The sequence below is a fragment of the Halictus rubicundus genome, unplaced genomic scaffold, assembly GCF_050948215.1.
Source record: "Halictus rubicundus isolate RS-2024b unplaced genomic scaffold, iyHalRubi1_principal scaffold0207, whole genome shotgun sequence".
Taxonomy (NCBI): Eukaryota; Metazoa; Arthropoda; class Insecta; order Hymenoptera; family Halictidae; genus Halictus; species Halictus rubicundus.
In genome coordinates this window covers 446454-465744 of record NW_027488748.1, presented here as the reverse complement: position 1 = coordinate 465744, position 19291 = coordinate 446454, and the positions used below count along the sequence as shown (strand labels likewise).

Sequence of the window (19291 nt, the reverse complement as noted above, 5' to 3'; positions counted from 1 at the left end):
GGAACTGCTGCTGGAGTTATTCGCTATGTACGGTCAGCGAATTAACACCGTAGTATTGCGGAATGAATTCGAACGACGAACGTGGAAGGTCAACGAATCGTTCGCCGATTACGCCCACGAAAAAATAATTTTGGGTAACAGGGTACCTATAGCCGCCCATGAAACCATCGATTACATAGTGGACGGGATTCCAAGCGAAGCGTTACGTGCAGTGGCACGCGCACAACGGTTCAGGGAAACCAAGGACTTGATGGAAGCATTCGCGGAAATATCGCTGTCACCAGAACCACGACGAACGGGACAGACGCGGCATCGCGCAGAATGGACACCGATGGGCAGAACCGGGGAGTCACTCAGGCCGCAACACGTCAGGCAGGCCCGCTGCTACAATTGCAACGGCATGGGGCATTTTTCGGCAGAATGCAGACAGCCAAGGAGGGAACGAGACATCACTCGCAGAGACGGCAGCATTAGGAAAGCAGACGACGAGCGACGAGTATCACCACAAGGGCAGGTGAACTTCGTAAGCCGAACAGCGGAGGAGGAGGATGATTTCTACCCGACGGTACAGATGACGGTGGGGGACGAAGACAAAACAACAATCGAAGTAAGAGCGTTAATTGATACCGGTAGTCCAATCAGTTTTGTAAAACAAGGTCAGGTTCCGCGACATCTAGTTACAAAAACCGTGAAAAGTAGTAGATTTTCCGGGATAAACGATAGCACTCTGACGATTATTGGCGACATCAAAGCGAAAATAAATTTCCAGCGACGCGAACTCGATATATCACTGCGGGTTGTGACGGATGAGACAATGCGAAGTGCGTTAGTTTTAGGCCGGGATTTTATAAAATTGGCTAAGCTCTCGTTCACGGTAGACAAAGAGATCTCGGAGATAATGAATATCGAGATAGCATCGGATACCCTTAAATCAGCGTCGCGTCCCACGATCAATAGAACGTTACCGTACGAAACGAAAGAAAAATTCTACCGGCTATTCGAGGAAGAGTACGTTAATCCAACTCGCCCGAAACATCCGCAAACGGAAAACGTGCTAGAACTTAGACTGTCCGACAGCAAACCATTCCATTTCACGCCACGTAGATTGTCGTTTGTAGAAAAAGACAAATTAAGGGAAATCCTGGACGACTGGTTGGCAAAAGGCGCGATTAGAGAAAGTACATCCGAATACGCGTCACCGATTGTCTTAACGAAAAAGAAAAACGGGGAAACCCGAATGTGTATAGATTTTCGAGTACTAAACAAAGTAACGGTACGCGATAATTTTCCGTTGCCCTTAATTGAAGATCAGCTAGACCTATTACAAGGTAAAAAATACTTCTCATCGCTAGATCTGAGAGACGGATTCTTTCATATCAGAATGCACGAGGATTCGGTCAAATATACCTCGTTTGTTACGCCGTTCGGACAATATGAATGCACCAAAATGCCGTTCGGTTTAAAAGGGGGTCCCCTAAGATTCCAAAGATACGTGACAGGGATATTCAAAAATCTAATTAACAGCGGGGACGTGTCGGTATATCTAGACGATTTTTTAATTGCATCGGTAACGATCGAACACCACCTAGAAATCTTACGAAAGGTTTTCCAACTATGCGTCGCAAATAAGTTGGAACTACGCATGGACAAATGTAAATTTTTGGAAACAGAAATTGAATACTTGGGATATAGGGTAACGAACGACGGCATCAGACCCACCGAACGCGGTATCGAGAATGTACAAAAATTCCCAGTTCCGCGTAACGTACGCGAAGTGCAAAGTTTTCTAGGCCTCTCTTCGTATTTCAGAAAGTTTATAGAAGGCTTTTCAATCATTGCCAAGCCTCTATATGACCTAATCAAGGAAAAATGTAAAGGGCCTAGCCGATTAAGATGGTCAAAACTGCCCTTAGAGGTTTTTTAATGATTAATGAACCATTCGAAAGCTGACCCAGAAAAACCCCTCTGAGCAAAATTTCAACCCCCTATCTTGCCCGTGAGGGTAGTTACAGGGTAAATTAGATTTCGTGCTTTTCCGCGCATTTCCCACACTCTGATGCTTCCTAAAATTCTGAAAAAAATGTGGCATATTTTGGATCCTAAGACAGATTTTTGAGAATTTTTTCAGATTTTTTTCTTGCAAACTGTGGTCGCAAAAAATGAAAAACCTCAAAAAAATCGGAAAAATGTACATTTCTCAAAAATATGAAAACATGCTATTTTGCTGTTTAGTGCCCCGATAAAGTACCATAACAGGCAGTGTCCTCAATTTTTTTTAGATTTTTTCTTGTGGGCACTTTTTGTCCAGACATGAAAAACCGAATTTTTTCGCCGTTTCTGCTATTAGGAGGAAAGTTACACTTGTTGGTTTTATCGCAGGTATATATTAAGTCATTTTAAACATTATTACATCGAAACAAGTAAGTGTTTGACCTAAGAAATGTTTTAAGAGAAAAAATGGATTGTATTTTGTGCGATATATACCAGAATGTTCGGAACGTTTACAACATCGCCGGTTGGCACAGCGGTTAGGGCGTCGGGCTACGGAGCGGATACGCTGGTGTTCGAATCCCGTCGGTGGGAAAGTTTTTTTTCCATACGTCATCTTTATTTTTTCAATTTCTTATATGGTTTATTCATGTGATTTTAACAATATTTTTTTAATGTTTTAAAAATATTGAGGTAACATTTTTAACTAAAATACATACAAAAATAGTTTTGCAGTATCTATTATTTCCTCGATTCTCTAATTGTATATGTTCATCATTGCGGTCCTGTTTAACATTGTTAATATTAAAATTCATTAATCTAGTTTCTAAGCCTTGCGTCTTCAGAAATTAGGGAGGAAATAAGAAGAACTCTGAATAAATAACACGCAGCAAAGTATTGGTTTTTGTCAAATTGAGAGAAAAGGGCTACATACTACCACTATTTTGAAAGTGAGGTATCAGGTACAAATAAGCCTAAGCCATTCCTCTTTATTGTAAGGTACATGAGGAAGTAATTCCCGTTTATAGTTACTTGAATGAAAGACTTGTTCTGTGGACATTTATGATACGGATCAGGAAGTTCATTATTTTCGGTGGGATGCAGAGGCAATTCATAGTATACTAGGTCAAAAGTACCAGCTTCTACACAAACAAGTAGACAACAAAACCTTTCCAAAAATTGGGAACAATTGGAACTGCAAAAAGACTCCATTTCAAACAGTATCCTCGGTAGATACTCTTGATTTTCCGGAAATGACAGAAGTAGATTTAAAAATTCTTTTCACGGAATCTTACCAATTTTCACAAGCAATTTCATATCAGGCAGAAATCATGGACGAACACAATAATATAAATATTAATTTATTGCCTAATCCAAGAAAATAATATCATTAAATTCGAAGTAAAATCGGAGTGATATAAATAAAAGTTAATTAAAAATGTTACCTCAATATTTTTAAAACATTAAAAAAATATTGTTAAAATCACATGAACAAACCATATAAGAAATTGAAAAAATAAAGATGACGTATGGAAAAAAAACTTTCCCACCGACGGGATTCGAACACCAGCGTATCCGCTCCGTAGTCCGACGCCCTAACCGCTGTGCCAACCGGCGATGTTGTAAACGTTCCGAACATTCTGGTATATATCGCACAAAATACAATCCATTATTTCTCTTAAAACATTTCTTAGGTCAAACACTTACTTGTTTCGATGTAATAATGTTTAAAATGACTTAATATATACCTGCGATAAAACCAACAAGTGTAACTTTCCTCCTAATAGCAGAAACGGCGAAAAAATTCGGTTTTTCATGTCTGGACAAAAAGTGCCCACAAGAAAAAATCTAAAAAAAATTGAGGACACTGCCTGTTATGGTACTTTATCGGGGCACTAAACAGCAAAATAGCATGTTTTCATATTTTTGAGAAATGTACATTTTTCCGATTTTTTTGAGGTTTTTCATTTTTTGCGACCACAGTTTGCAAGAAAAAAATCTGAAAAAATTCTCAAAAATCTGTCTTAGGATCCGAAATATGCCACATTTTTTTCAGAATTTTAGGAAGCATCAGAGTGTGGGAAATGCGCGGAAAAGCGCGAAATCTAATTTACCCTGTAACTACCCTCACGGGCAAGATAGGGGGTTGAAATTTTGCTCAGAGGGGTTTTTCTGGGTCAGCTTTCGAATGGTTCATTAATCATTGAAAAACCTCTAAGGGCAGTTTTGACCATCTTAATCGGCTAGGCCCTTTAAATTTGGTCCCAAAGAAAAGGAAGCGTTTGACGCGTTAAAAGAATGCCTAATACAGGCACCCATTCTGGGAATTTACTGTCCGCGTGACGAAACAGAATTACATTGCGATGCCAGTGCGATGGGTTTCGGTGCTATTCTGTTACAGAAGAAGGCCGACCAAAAGTTCCACCCGATTTTCTATTTCTCAAAGCGCACCACGGACACCGAATCCAAATACCATAGTTTCGAGCTAGAGACACTCGCTATAATCTACGCACTGCGCCGATTTCGCCCGTACCTATGCGGAGTGCCGTTCAAAGTAGTCACGGATTGTCAGGCGCTTAGCCTAACGCTTAAGAAAAAAGAAACAAACCCTAAAATCGCACGGTGGGCATTAGAATTACAAGACTACGATTACAAACTTGAACATAGAGCGGGTACAAGAATGAGACACGTCGATGCGTTAAGTAGGCAGGTTCTAGTACTGCAGGATAACACTTTAGACAGAAATTTAGCCTTATGCCAACAACAGGACGAGCAAATTCAGAAAATACGTCAGAAGTTAGAAAAATCGGAAGACAAACTTTTCGAAATGATAAATGGGTCGGTTTACCGCAAAATGGACGATCGCGCTTTGTTTTTTGTTCCGGCAACGTTAGAAGGCAGTATAATGCATCAATACCATAATGAGCTAGGGCATGTCGGACCAGAGAAAACAATAACAAGTATTATGAATAGCTACTGGTTCCCTAACATGAGGGAAAAAGTTATGAAGCATGTTAAGAATTGTTTAAAGTGCATAGCATTTTCACCGAAATCCGGACGGCAAGAGGGCATGTTACACGAAATACCGAAAGATAATAAACCGTTTTCTACACTGCACATTGATCACCTAGGACCTATGTCGAAGAAACAGTCTGTAAAGTACCGCTACATTCTCTTAGTAGTAGATGGCTTTACAAAATATACAAAAATATACCCCACAAAAAGTACGAGTACCGCCGAGGTAATTAAGTGCTTAAAACACCATTTCGCGACCTACAGTAGACCATTGCGCATTGTATCAGATAGAGGCAGCTGTTTTACCGCGCACGAGTTCGAACATTTCTTAAAAGATCACGATGTACAACACATTAAAATCGCAACCGCAATGCCGCAGGCAAATGGCCAAGCGGAAAGAATGAACCGTACTATCATCCCAATGATATCAAAATTAGTCGACGAACGTAACGCGCATTGGTACGAAGTACTCGAAGAAGTAGAGTTCGCCATAAATAATTCTGTCAACAAGTCGACCGGTGAAACTCCCAGCGTATTATTGTACGGAGTGCCCCAACGCGGAAAAGCGATCGACGCCGTCAGAAATATACTCGAGTCTTCCGGAGCTTTAAAAACTGAGCGAAATCTAAATAAGACACGTGAGAAGGCGGCTTTACGAATACACCAAAGTTTTAACGCCAATAAAAAGTTGTACGATAAAAAGCGTAAACCAGCCTTACAGTACCAAGTCGGGGATAAGGTAATGATAGCAAATTTTGTAAATTCCAGTGACTGCACCAAGCTGGTACCGAAATTTAAGGGGCCGTACGAGGTGGCACGCGTTTTGCGAAACGACCGATATATTGTCAAAGATATCGAGGGATTCCAGATCACCCAAGTACCGTATCAGGGGACGTGGGCTGCGTGCAATATGCGTCCCTGGCTATCCAGTTAAACATCCGTGCCAAAGATCCATCATTTTATACGATTATTGTAAGATTTATGCGTTACTAGTATTAGGTATATAGTATAAATAGCGCCGGTATTCATAAGTAGTTTAAGACGTATTAGTTTAATCGGGACGATTAAAAGGTCAGGATGGCCGAATTGTAGGGATACGCACGTGTGCGATCGGCAAAGCGCGGCGGCAACGTGCGACATTGTAGTTGCCGGCCAAAACAACCGACGATCTCGGCGGAACGCGGCGGCCGCCAAAGACGCCCTTTGGTGATCTGCCGACTTCGTCATATAATGTATGTGCGATCAAGTATAAAAGGACTGCATCGACCGAGAAGAATCAATCAAAATCTCGCCGTCGAACACGCGCCGTCGACATAAATAAAGTATACGCCCCTACAGTACCAACATGACGGTTGTCCTGCTCATTATGCACGAGTAGCAAGAGAAACGTTGGATTCTCGATATCCAAACCGATGGATTGGACGAGGCGGAACAGTTTCATGGCCGCACGTTCGCCTAGTTTACATTCACGGGATTTCTTTTTATGGGGTCTGCTAAAAGAGACCATGTACACGGATGCTCCAACAACAGTTGAAGATATGCGTCAGCGTATCATCACAGCATGTACGAATTTCAATTCGGATACACTTATCAGAGTTCAACATTCCTTCAGAGCTCGTTTACAACAATGTATCGACGCAGACGGCCATCATTTCGAACATTTATAAAATACAGGTATTCTGCCTTCATATTTTAGTTTTATACGTTTTTTCTGTCCTTGACCATGAATGACCTTGGACTAATTATAGTCACTGAATTCCTAATGAAAGAGACTATCATTGTAGGTGTTTAAAAAAGGGTGGTTCCATTTAAAAAAGTCAAGGTGACCTTGATATCTCCAAAAATATGACATAAAAACAAAATTTTTTTGCATCGTGTCAGCCCCATTGTACCATTCAACTTTGTCCTTACCATATTTTACGTATCTTTAGAAACAACAAAGATATTTGAGGTGCTAACGTTTGGTGACTCACCCTGTATATATAAGGTACTAAAACTCGAGGAACGTAAAGAATATATTTCGCAGAAGTTATAAGGGAATAGCAATCCCTAAGACCCGTAACCTATAAATTCCAAATTCAAGAAAACAAGATCTATTCAAATTAAAACATTGATAAAGAAATAATGAGAAAATACCTGCGAAATGACTTCTTAACGACTTCGAATACATTTTAACAATGTTATAACTCCGGAAACCACTACTATGGACCACCCGTTAAATATATTTAAAGACTTTAACTATGCAGTAAATTAGCGCGGAAAACGATCAACAGATAAGGAGAATACTCCAACTTATCTTCCTGCAAGACACGCAGATGAAGATCGGTTTACACCCTGACAACCAACAGGAAAAATGTAATGTTACTTACATTGAAGATCCATTCCACATCAGATGGAAACCGAGATGGTGACCGCGGAAACAGTCCGCGAGATAAGGAGTGAATCCGCACTGCATACGTTGGCGAGCCTCACCCACTTGAAAACACTGAAAATAAATAATAACATGTATTCAACGGCAGAAGGTAAAGTTTTCAAGCTACTACACGCTGTAAGGAAAATAAATTGTAGAGACAACCTGAGAATAAATGAAGAAAACGTTTGCGGTGCAATTAGAAATTGTCTCTACCTGTAATACTTCCACTTGTGAAGACTTCATTCAACGTTTATGAACTCAATAATTACATATATAGAAACAACTTATAGTGATCATGAAAAAATTACTTCTGTGAATTTGATTGCAAAGTGAAAAAACATTGACCACTTCGACTCGATAATTTCATAGGGTGGATAATAAAAATGCCCTTGTGGATTTTAAGAAAGAACCCTCCCCTGCCCTAAAGAACAAATTCGATCATTCAAAATAGGCAGAATTTTTCATCAAAATAGAGTTTTTTGTGAATATCTCGGAAAATAAAGAGACCGCCGCACAGTGCGGACAAATGGCCTGTTTTCGGGCACTTCTCGTAATTTGGTTATTACTGTTTATATTAATGTACACTAACGAGCAAAACTGAGTCTACACTATTTGAAGCAACATAACTTTTTAAAAATTAGATCAAATGACTTGAATTTTATTGAGAAGTTAGAAGGATTAGTTTATTAGACGAGGTGTAGGAAGGAATGGGAAGGGATGGAAAGGTTGCTGGAGAGGTTTCTGAGGTGGGTCCTAGGGGTAGAGAGGTACACACCCGGGAATATGGTGAGGGAAGAGCTGCAAAGGGAGTTGTTGAGAGGGAGGGCGGGGTTGAGGGCATAGCGGTACGAGAAGAAGTTGCGGGAGGGAAAAGGGGGGTAGCTAGCTAGGTTGTGCTGGGAGCAGGTATGAGGAAGGGCACAAGGGGTGGGGTGGCAGTAGGTGGGGTGAAGGAGAGACGGCGTTTTTGGGAAGAGAGGGGCTGGACACCGGAGAAGGCGGAGGAGATTATGCAGGAGAGGATAGAGGCAGTGAGTGAGGAGATAGTGAAAAGGCAAACGAAGAAGCAACAGGGGGAGAGATGGGAAAAGATAGGAAGAGCAAGGTACAACATGCAGTACTGGAGGGTGAAGGGAGAGGGGATACCAGGGTATCTGAAGAAAGGGTGGGCAGAGAGCAGTTGGCAAAGGGTGGCCAGGTACAGGTTGGGAAACGAGATGAGAGGTGGAAAGGATTGGTTGGAGAAGGAGAAGAAAGTATGTAGGGTCTGTGGCAGAGTTGGGCAAAATATTTATCTACATAAAAATTTCGAATAACGAATAAAAGATAAAAATATTTTTATTCGTTATTCGAAGGTTCGAATAAAAAAAGTATCTTTATCCGACGAGTATCGGATAAATACTTTTATCCGACGAGAATTTATCCGACGAATAAAGATAATTTTTTTTATTCGAAGCGGATTTATTCGAACTTCGAATAATTTTTTCATCTTTTATCTGTATCTTTTATTCGAAGGCTTCGAATAAATCTTCGAATAACTTTTGCCGAGCGCCGAGCATCAAAGACCCAGCGACGACAGACGACATACAATGTAAGCGGATGGAGAATCGCGCACGAATGAAAGTTTAAACTTTCAGATTTTTCAACATATCCTCATCAAATTGTGACGAGCGAATGGAGGGAATTTTCCTGATGAAAATGAGGTCAAATTCGAGTGTAATCGAACAAGTTTCACTGATACCTAATTTTACGATAAAAATTACAGTCTCATTAAAGACAGTCCAAATGATGTCGTGTTTGGACTCATTTCGATCGGAATAAGCTCTACAACTCGAAGGCTTCGAATAAATCTACGGATAAAAATGCTAAATACAGTCCAATTTGTACCGTGTTTAGTGTCATTTTAATCAGAAGAATGCCACGAATTAGTTGGCGCAAGACCCACAAAAAAATCATGAAAAACAATGAAGTTTTGCAATTGGATTGGTAGTTGTTTGACACCGATATCGCGCGCTCTGCGAGCTCGGAACTTCAAAGACCAGCGTCCGACCAACAGCCTACAATGTAAGCAGACGGAGAATCGTGCATTATTGGCAATTTATGCTTGTATGTTTTTAATCAGAACAATATTGTTAAGACGAACGAGTTGTAGAGCTTGTTCTGATCGAAATGAGTCCAAACACGACATCATTTGGACTGCCTTTAATGAGACTGTAATTTTTATCGTAACATTACGTATCAGTGAAACTTGTTCGATTACACTCGAATTTGACCTCATTTTCATCAGGAAAATCCCCTCCATTCGCTCGTCACAATTTGATGACGATATGTTGAAAAATCTAAAAGTTTAAACTTTCATTCGTGCGCGATTCTCCATCCGCTTACATTGTATGTCGTCTGTCGTCGCTGGGTCTTTGATGCTCGGCGCTCGGCAAAAGTTATTCGAAGATTTATTCGAAGCCTTCGAATAAAAGATACAGATAAAAGATGAAAAAATTATTCGAAGTTCGAATAAATCCGCTTCGAATAAAAAAAATTATCTTTATTCGTCGGATAAATTCTCGTCGGATAAAAGTATTTATCTGATACTCGTCGGATAAAGATACTTTTTTTATTCGAACCTTCGAATAAAGATAAAGTATCTTTTATTCGAATCGTTATTTAAATAATTTTTTATCTAAATAATGCCCAACTCTGGTCTGTGGGTGGGAGGAGGAAACGTGAGAGCATGTGTTGGAAATGTGTAAGGGAGGGTTGAGGGGAGTGGTTGGCAGGGGATGGTGGGGGAAGTATTAGGGGATGAAGGAGGAGAGGCATGGATGAGGAATGTGGACGAATGGAGGAAGAGCAGGAATGGAAGAGGTATGGGAGATGAAGTAAATGGAGAGAATGCATTGGAATGGAGTGAAAGAGAGAGCAGCCGGAAGAGGAGGTCCAGGAGGCGGGGGAAGGATGTGTGAGGTTTAAGGAGGGGGGAGAGCAGAGAAGCATGTGTGTGTGGGAGAGGGAAAAATAAGAACGCGGCGGACATTAGTGTAAGATCGTTCTCTCTCGCTATGGCGTGTTTTTAGGATACGTTTAATTAAGTTAGGGTAAGTTAGGATAAGTTTAAGGTTAAGATTAGGGTAAGAGCGAGCGAAAGCGGGAGATGTAATTAAAATTTTAACCCGAGGGGAATCAATAATTGATATATATATATATGTCGGGGCGTGATGGCAGCGATGCACCCCGTCGGCAACAACGCGTAACGCCTATAGGACTTAGTTTAATTGTAAAATAACGATTTACCGTACCCTGATAATTGCCCTGCGAAGGGGCAATAAAACAGTCCCTGCGTACCTGCGCTACCCCTCTTCGCGCGCGGGGCAAAGGGAGATGCGAGACAGGGTACCTGGAATGATGGGCTGGGACCCTGTTGAACGTGACCACGGGCGACAGAATAGTTTCCGGGACGGTAGAGCGAAGACTAGCTTTGAGGAAAGCGACTTCTCGAGAGTAAAAGAACAGAAAGACGTACGCGAACATTCTGTGCGGCCCGTGTGCTCGTTGACGTGTCTCTCGTTGCGCTACGCGATCCGGCATCGCGTGTACGTGTAGAGTCCATACGACGTTCGCGTAAGCGCGAAAGGAGCGAAACGATGGAGAACGACGACGGACAATCTCCGACGGGTCCGAGGACGGAAGAGTCCGCCCAGCCTCCGACATCAGAAGTGGGATTCTCGCGGGAAAACTCAGCTCCGCGAGTCTCCTCGCCCGAGAACGATGGAACAAATTGGAAGCTAATGTTCGAGATGCTATTAGGACGGATGCAAGGTCCAATAGTGAATCAACCAACACACGCCACCACCCGGATATTCCTGCCAGAGTTCGACCCGGATAAGGAGGACTACAGTGCGAAAGCTTGGTGTAGAACGGTGGATGTGTGTCTCGCAGAGCGACCGATACAGGGCAGCGAATTGGTCATGGCTCTAAGCAGGGCATTGAAAGGTGGCGCGTCCGCGTGGATGTCGCAAGTGAATTACGCTGGCATGAACTGGAGTGAGTTCAGAAAAATGTTTCTAGCCCAATATGATACGTTCGAAACCCCTGTGGGTGCAATGATGAGGATCAACGGGGGAAAACCAAGAGAAGGCGAGTCTATGCCTTCATACTCAAACCGTGTGCTGGCCTCATTTACTAATTTATACGCATCGATGTCGACGGAACAAATCGCAATAGCATCAACATTGGCACATTGCGTGCAGATAGATCCTCGACTGCAGCGCGTTGCGTTCACAACAAATATCGATACGCGGGCTTCATTACAAAAGGAGCTGATGGCCTTCGGGTTCCGTAAACGGCCAGTTACCACCGATGGAAGAGAACCGAAGTCAACGGACAGCAAGAAGCCGAAAAGTGTTGTTACGTGTTTTACATGCGGCAAGGAAGGACATAAAGCCACGGACTGTCATCGACGCCAAGGAGCTACCAGGTTGCCGGGACCCAAGCCTGGCACGAGCGGAAGCAACCGGGGACCACCGAAAAAGCCGGTTACCTGCTTCAAGTGCGGAGAGGACGGCCATATTGCTCCACAGTGCAAGAAGGAGGATGGAAGACCACATCCGAGGATACCCATGGAACGGCAGATCAACTTGTGCAGTATCGCCCCGGTAACAGCGGAACTAGCGGAATCGGGTGAGGTCTACGAATTTTGTTTTGATACGGGTGCGGAATGCTCTCTGATAAAAGAGTCGGTGGGAAATAAATTTTCCGGTAAGCGATCTAGAAATCTGACAAGGTTAATTGGTCTTGGCAACGCTAACGTGATGAGTAACTTACAGATCCTGTCCCGAGTGGTAATACACGATCACCGCGTTGAAATTCTCTTTCATGTCGTGCCGGACGAACATTTGAGTTATAGTATTTTGATTGGACGCGATTTGATAACGCAAGGGTTTTCTGTTGAAATTTCGGCGAATAGCTTCAGTCTAAGACGGGATAAGATAATAAAAATTTGCGAAGTTGGCAAAAAGATCGATAACTTTAATAGTGTTGACACAGATGTAGTTGGTCCCCATAGAGAAGAACTAATCGATCTGTTAAAAGGATTTTCTGAATCGTTTGTCCTCGGTACACCTACGGGTAGGATAAGTTCGGGAGAGTTACAAATAAAATTAATAGACCCTAATCGTACTGTTCAACGACGACCATATAGACTTAGCCCTGATGAGAAGCAAACTGTAAAGGACAAAATCAACGAACTCTTGTCTGCCGGGATAATTAGACCTAGTTGTTCCCCGTTTGCCAGTCCCGTAATCCTCGTTAACAAAAAGGACGGTTCTGACCGTTTATGCGTTGATTACCGGGAACTAAATAGTAACACAGTCCCCGATAGGTACCCCTTACCGCTCATAAACGACCAAATCCAGCGACTAAGCGACGCACAATACTTTACGACACTAGACATGGCGTCGGGTTTCCATCAAATCCCTGTCCATAAAGACTCGATAGAAAAGACTGCATTTGTTACTCCAGATGGTCAATACGAGTATTTGTCCATGCCATTCGGGCTTCGTAATGCTCCTTCGGTATTTCAGAGGGCCATAAACCAAGCCCTTTCTGGACTCGTAAACACATTTGTAGTTTGTTACCTGGACGACGTTATGATTCCGGCCAACTCTATACAAGAGTCCTTAGAGAGGCTACAAATAGTACTAGAAAAATTAAAGTCAGCGGGATTCTCACTCAATTTGAATAAATGTGCGTTTCTAAAATCACGTGTAGATTATTTGGGCTTTGAAGTGACCGCGGGGGAAATCAGGCCAAACCCGCGGAAAGTAAAAGCATTAACCGAATCTTCTCCTCCATCAACGGTGACTCAGCTTAGGCAATTCATAGGCCTTGCTTCCTATTTCAGACAGTTTATACCTAAGTTTTCTCAGATCACTTCCCCACTATACAAATTGACTACGGGAAAAGGAAAGATAGAATGGAAACAGCAACACGAAAAGATCCGACAAGACATTATTGCAAATTTAATAAACGAACCCACACTAATGCTATTCAATCCGTCATACCCAATCGAATTACATACTGACGCCAGCTCGGATGGTTACGGTGCTGTCCTAATACAAAAAGTAGATAGTAAATCTCACGCGGTCGCGTATTATAGTAAGACAACCACTGACGCCGAATCGCGATATCACTCATACGAGTTGGAGACGTTAGCGGTAGTCAATGCCATAAAACATTTCCGCCATTTCTTGCAAGGAAGACAATTCCTAGTCGTCACTGATTGCAACTCGCTTAAAGCCTCGCGTACAAAAATGGACCTTACCCCGCGAGTACACAGATGGTGGGCATTCCTACAGGCATACGATTTTGACATTGTATACCGAGAAGGAAAACGCATGAGCCACGCGGATTTCTTCTCGCGAAACCCTTTACCGATCAAAGACAGTCATAAACGGATTGAACAGAAACGGGTTAATTTGGCCGAGATATCGGAGAACTGGTTACAAACTGAGCAACTACGAGATGATGAACTGAACAAGATCATTTCCCAATTGGAAAACAATGAAATGGATCCTGATACCGCCAAAACATATTCGTTGAAATCAGGAGTTTTGCATAGAAAAATACAACGTAAAAATCGCAGTCAACAATTACCCATAGTCCCCGTACATTTTCGATGGTCCGTAATTAATAATGTTCACGAGTCTATTATGCATCTTGGTTGGAACAAAACCTTAGAGAAGGCCTATCAACATTACTGGTTTCCTAACATGTCGAAGTACATTCGTAAATTTGTCGAAAATTGTATCACGTGCAAATTATCAAAGTCTCACTCAGGTAAAGCGCAAGCCGAGCTGCATCCTATCCCAAAGGTAAGCGTACCGTGGCATACGATTCATGTTGACGCTACGGGAAAACTTAGCGGCAAAAATAACATAAAAGAATACGTGTTTGTGTTCGTCGACGCGTTCACCAAATTTGTAATTTTACGACATTCCATAAACATAGACGCGGCCAGTGCCATCACAGCACTGAATTACTGCGTGAATTTATTTGGGGCCCCCTCCAGAATTATTGCCGATCAGGGTAGATGTTTCGCAAACAGCAATTTTCGTGAATTCTGCAAGACCCATAATATTGACCTGCATCTAATCGCTACAGGTACGTGTCGTGCCAATGGTCAGGTAGAAAGAACAATGAGTACGCTTAGAAATATGCTTACCGCGGTAGAACTAAATAATAGCAAGTCCTGGCAAGAGTCCCTTGAAAATGTCCAACTAGCGTTAAATTGTACAGCGAATCGTACCACTAAGCATAGCCCTTTGGAATTGCTGATAGGCAAAGTTGCCAGACCAATATCATTGTCAGTTGCTAATGATAACGGCGAAGAACTCGACCTTTCGGACATCAGAGAACAAGCGACCCAAGCGATCGACCAAAACGCCGCGTACGACAAAACACGATTCGATAGTAACAAAGCAAAAATTGTTAGATTTTCGGTCGGAAATTACGTTCTTATAGAAAATCACGAACGAAATCAAACGAAATTAGATGCTAAATTTCGCGGTCCGTATAAGATAATAGAAGTTTTGCCCAACGACAGATATCGTTTGAAGCCTGTAAGTGGCAATAGAGTACTTAAATATGCTCACGAGCGACTGAGATTGATGCCTGATAGTTCTGTTCCCATAGAGTTTGATATCCGTAGTAATTGGAGCGACACCGAATTAACAGAATGTGCCAGTGTCGGGGATGACAACAGTGAGGAAAGAAACACGTGAAAATCCATGCGTCGTGCTTATTAGTCGTAAGCCATTATTCCCAAACCCAGTTTAGCTGGTAAAGGAGGCGGGGCGATGTAACGGCAGACGATGGATGTATTGGGTCATGTTGATGACTGCGAAATGTGTGACCACGTGATTGGTCAGGAGTCGTATGAGTCGACTGAAAAAGGTGTGACCACGTGGTTGGTCGGGTGCCACATGGGTGGCTTTGTTCTGTTGTGTCCAGTAGTGGACTAAAAGTTCATGTTGTTGTCTTGAGCTCACGGTGTGTCAGAACCGCTTGGCCGAACTGTTTATTCCGTGGCACCGAATTATCTGAATATGTTTTTATCCAGAATTGGTTATGATTGCCCGCATGACATCGAACGCGTGTATAGTGCTTCGACATAGAGTACATGGCAAACATGGCATTCAGAGCTCAATCGATATTTTGTCAGAATGGACGAACGGGAAACATAGATGGTATTTCTTTTCCAGACGATGTATAAAGTCGTTGCAATTCCACACGAGGACGTGTGACAGTCAGGAGGGCCGTGTCGGGGCGTGATGGCAGCGATGCACCCCGTCGGCAACAACGCGTAACGCCTATAGGACTTAGTTTAATTGTAAAATAACGATTTACCGTACCCTGATAATTGCCCTGCGAAGGGGCAATAAAACAGTCCCTGCGTACCTGCGCTACCCCTCTTCGCGCGCGGGGCAAAGGGAGATGCGAGACAGGGTACCTGGAATGATGGGCTGGGACCCTGTTGAACGTGACCACGGGCGACAGAATAGTTTCCGGGACGGTAGAGCGAAGACTAGCTTTGAGGAAAGCGACTTCTCGAGAGTAAAAGAACAGAAAGACGTACGCGAACATTCTGTGCGGCCCGTGTGCTCGTTGACGTGCCTCTCGTTGCGCTACGCGATCCGGCATCGCGTGTACGTGTAGAGTACATACGACGTTCGCGTAAGCGCGAAAGGAGCGAAACGATGGAGAACGACGACGGACAATCTCCGACGGGTCCGAGGACGGAAGAGTCCGCCCAGCCTCCGACATATATATATTAGACGAAGTGTAAAAAATTTTTTTCTTAAATTTGAATTGGTCGGAATCGCAAAAGAAATAGTAAAAGTTGGTTTTTCAGCTTTTTTATCTGAGCCTGTATTGAAAATTTAAAGAATGTATTTGATTCGCTGGAATAAATTATATCCATGCTGAAAATTTCACAGATATTGGTTAATTCGTTTACGAGTTATAAACGATTAAAAGTGCGATTTTAAGTCGAAAATCGTGAAAAACGGCAATTTTCCACTTTTAAGCGTTTATAACTCGTAAACGAATAAACCAATATCGGTAAAATTTTCAGCATGGATGTAATTTATTCAAACGAATCAAACACATTTTTTAAATTTTCAATACAGGCTCAGATAAAAAAGCTAGAAAAACCAACTTTTACTATTTCTTTTGCGATTCCGACCAATTCAAACTTTTTTCAAAAATTTTTTACACCTCGTCTAATAAACTAAACCTTTTATGTTGCTTCAAATAGTGTAGACTCAGTTTTGCTCATTAGTGTATGTATATATAACGCTAAAACTCAAGGAACATAAAGAATATATTTCGCAGAAGTTATAAGGGAATAGCAATCTCTAAGACCCATATCCTATAAATTCCAAATTCAAGGTAACAAGATCTATTCAAATTAAAACATTAATAAAGAAATAATGAGAAAATACCTGTGAAATTTCTTCTTAACTGTTGAAAACAAAACACGAGGCCCTGGGGTGACCGAGGGACCAGTCAGTGAGGTGAACAGCGAACCCACATTGCATCCAATAGCCAGCCTCACACACTTGAAAACACTGAAAATAAATAATAACATGTATTCAACGGCATAAGGTAAAGTTTTCAAGCTACTACACGCGGTAAGGAAAATAAATTATAGGGACAACCTGAGAATAAATGAAGGGATCGTTTGCGGTGCGATTAGAAATTGTCTCTACCTGAAATACTTCGACTTGTGCACTTCATTTAATGTTTATAAACTCAATGAATACATATATAGAAACAACTTATAGTGATCATGAATAAATAACTTCTGTGAATATGATTGCAAAGTGAAAAAACATTGACCACTTCGACTCGATAATTTCATACCTCGCTTCACGTAATAATGTATATATGTATAAGGCGCTAAAACTCAAGGAACTTAAAGAATATATTTCACAGAAGTCATAAGAAAATACCAATCCCTACGACCCATATCCCATAAATTCCAAGTTCAAGAAAACAAAATCTATTCAAATTAAAACATTGATAAAGAAATAATGAGGAAATACCTGCAAAATTACTTCTTAAGGTCGATGCACATCTCACCGGCCCGGCCGGCCGGCTCAAAATTATAACCCTGGTTTTGGCCCTAGCGTTTACTGGCGGCAACCGTGTCAGGCTTTGGAACCGAATTTCTTCTCTGGCCTCTCGACCCTTTCCAGATGGCCTTTCGAGAGCGCGTTGACAGTTCCCTGCTGTGCGTGGCACAAAAAAAAATGTTTTTAGGGGCTCCACAGCTCCTTAGGTAATCTATCCGTACCTCTCCTTTAAAACACCATGGAAATAGGAAACGTTCCTGGCACTTACAATTAGTGAAACAGCATCGCACATCCTTATACAGGGTGATCCACACAATTGTTTCAAGTCATAACTCCGTTATTATTGCATTTACGAAAAAATGATAAAGGAGAAAGATAAATGGTTCGAAGAGCACTACATCTGTAGGCCTTTAAATTTTTTTTAGATGCTGCAGTGCATGTGCAATTAACAATTGCATCATTTCTTTAAATAGAATAGATTCTTCCTTTCATTCTACGTAAAAAATTATTAGGGTACCATGGCAAAAAAATTATTAGATCTCGAGATATTTTCAAAAAATGTCTTTATTGAAGAAGATACTCAAACACTTCATAACTATGTTGTAAAGGTAAACACCCTTTCGACATTGTTATCATAACAGAAACCGATTTGTACGAGTGAGCATTTTATAATTCAGTAGCAAGTCACGTATCGTAACTCGAGTACGAAAACTAAGATTTTGAAAAAGTGTAGCTGTATTTCACTAAATACAAGAAAATGTATGACATTTTTTGAAAATATCTCGAGATCTAATAATTTTTCACATTCAACATGTGTTTTTGATTCACAAGAAAAATTACCTGCCTATTTAAAATACGACAGATGTTCCCCTCAAACCCAACAAATGGTAGCTCGAACCTATAGCTCCGAAAGGGAGTACCGTATTATTAATTATTCTGGTAGCTTTTTCCTAATAACGCTCAAATTCCTTAACAAAGTATTCCCCATCTATTACCACGAGGGACTCTGAAATGTTCTAGTTAACAGCTTTTGAAATAAATAATGACGAATTGTTTCACCGCACAGATTGTCAGATGATATTCTTTCTTTTTCGTTAGCGTGGTAATAAATTGTTATTTCGTTTGTTACAACGTTCAAATTCCTTAACAAGATCTATTACCACGAGGAACTCAGAAAAGTTCTGGTTGATAGTTTTTTAAATAAATACAGCATGTTCATTCTGTCTTCGTACTGCCACGCTACGAGCCGGCCGGCTAGCCTGCGAACATTCTCGTCGAGAATGCTAGCCGGCTAGCCGGCCGGCTCTAGCATTGGGCAGCGAACCCCTGGGGTTCTGGTAGCAGAGGACACGCTGTGCCTTTGTTCCGAGCCTCTCGAACCCTCTCTAATAGCTGTCCCGGACCCCAAAATGCTTATAAACGGGGAAAAAACGGCCGGTCGGCCGGCCGGTGAGATGTGCATCGACCTTTAACCGTTGAAAAGGAAACATGAGACCCCTGGGGTGACGGAGGAACCAGTGCGTGAGGTAAAGTGCGAACCAGCATTGCATCCGTTGGCCAACCTCACCCATTTGAAAACACTGGAAATAAATAATAACATGTATCACTCAATGAATACATATATAGAAACAACTTATAGTGATCATGAATAAATAACTTCTGTGAATTTGATTGCAAAATGGGAGAACATCGACTCGATAATTGCATAGGGTGGATAATAAAAATCTCCTTGTACATTTTAACC

General features: G+C 41.8%; 1 protein-coding gene and 1 long non-coding RNA gene across 2 annotated transcripts; one reads left to right on the top strand and one right to left on the bottom strand.

The window, feature by feature from the left end:
• Nucleotides 1-7403: 7403 nt before the first annotated feature.
• On the bottom strand, nt 7404-17646 carry LOC143363998 (uncharacterized). Its single transcript, XR_013083950.1, has 3 exons — nt 17518-17646; nt 16915-17040; nt 7404-7489 (listed from the first exon to the last, which is right to left on the bottom strand). It is a non-coding gene; the product is annotated as an uncharacterized LOC143363998 (long non-coding RNA).
• On the top strand, nt 11002-15953 carry LOC143363984 (uncharacterized). Its single transcript, XM_076804513.1, has 2 exons — nt 11002-12091; nt 15673-15953. Exons 1-2 carry the CDS (start codon nt 11056-11058, stop codon nt 15681-15683), a joined length of 1047 nt encoding a protein of 348 aa, XP_076660628.1. The 5' UTR covers nt 11002-11055; the 3' UTR covers nt 15684-15953.
• Nucleotides 17647-19291: the final 1645 nt, after the last annotated feature.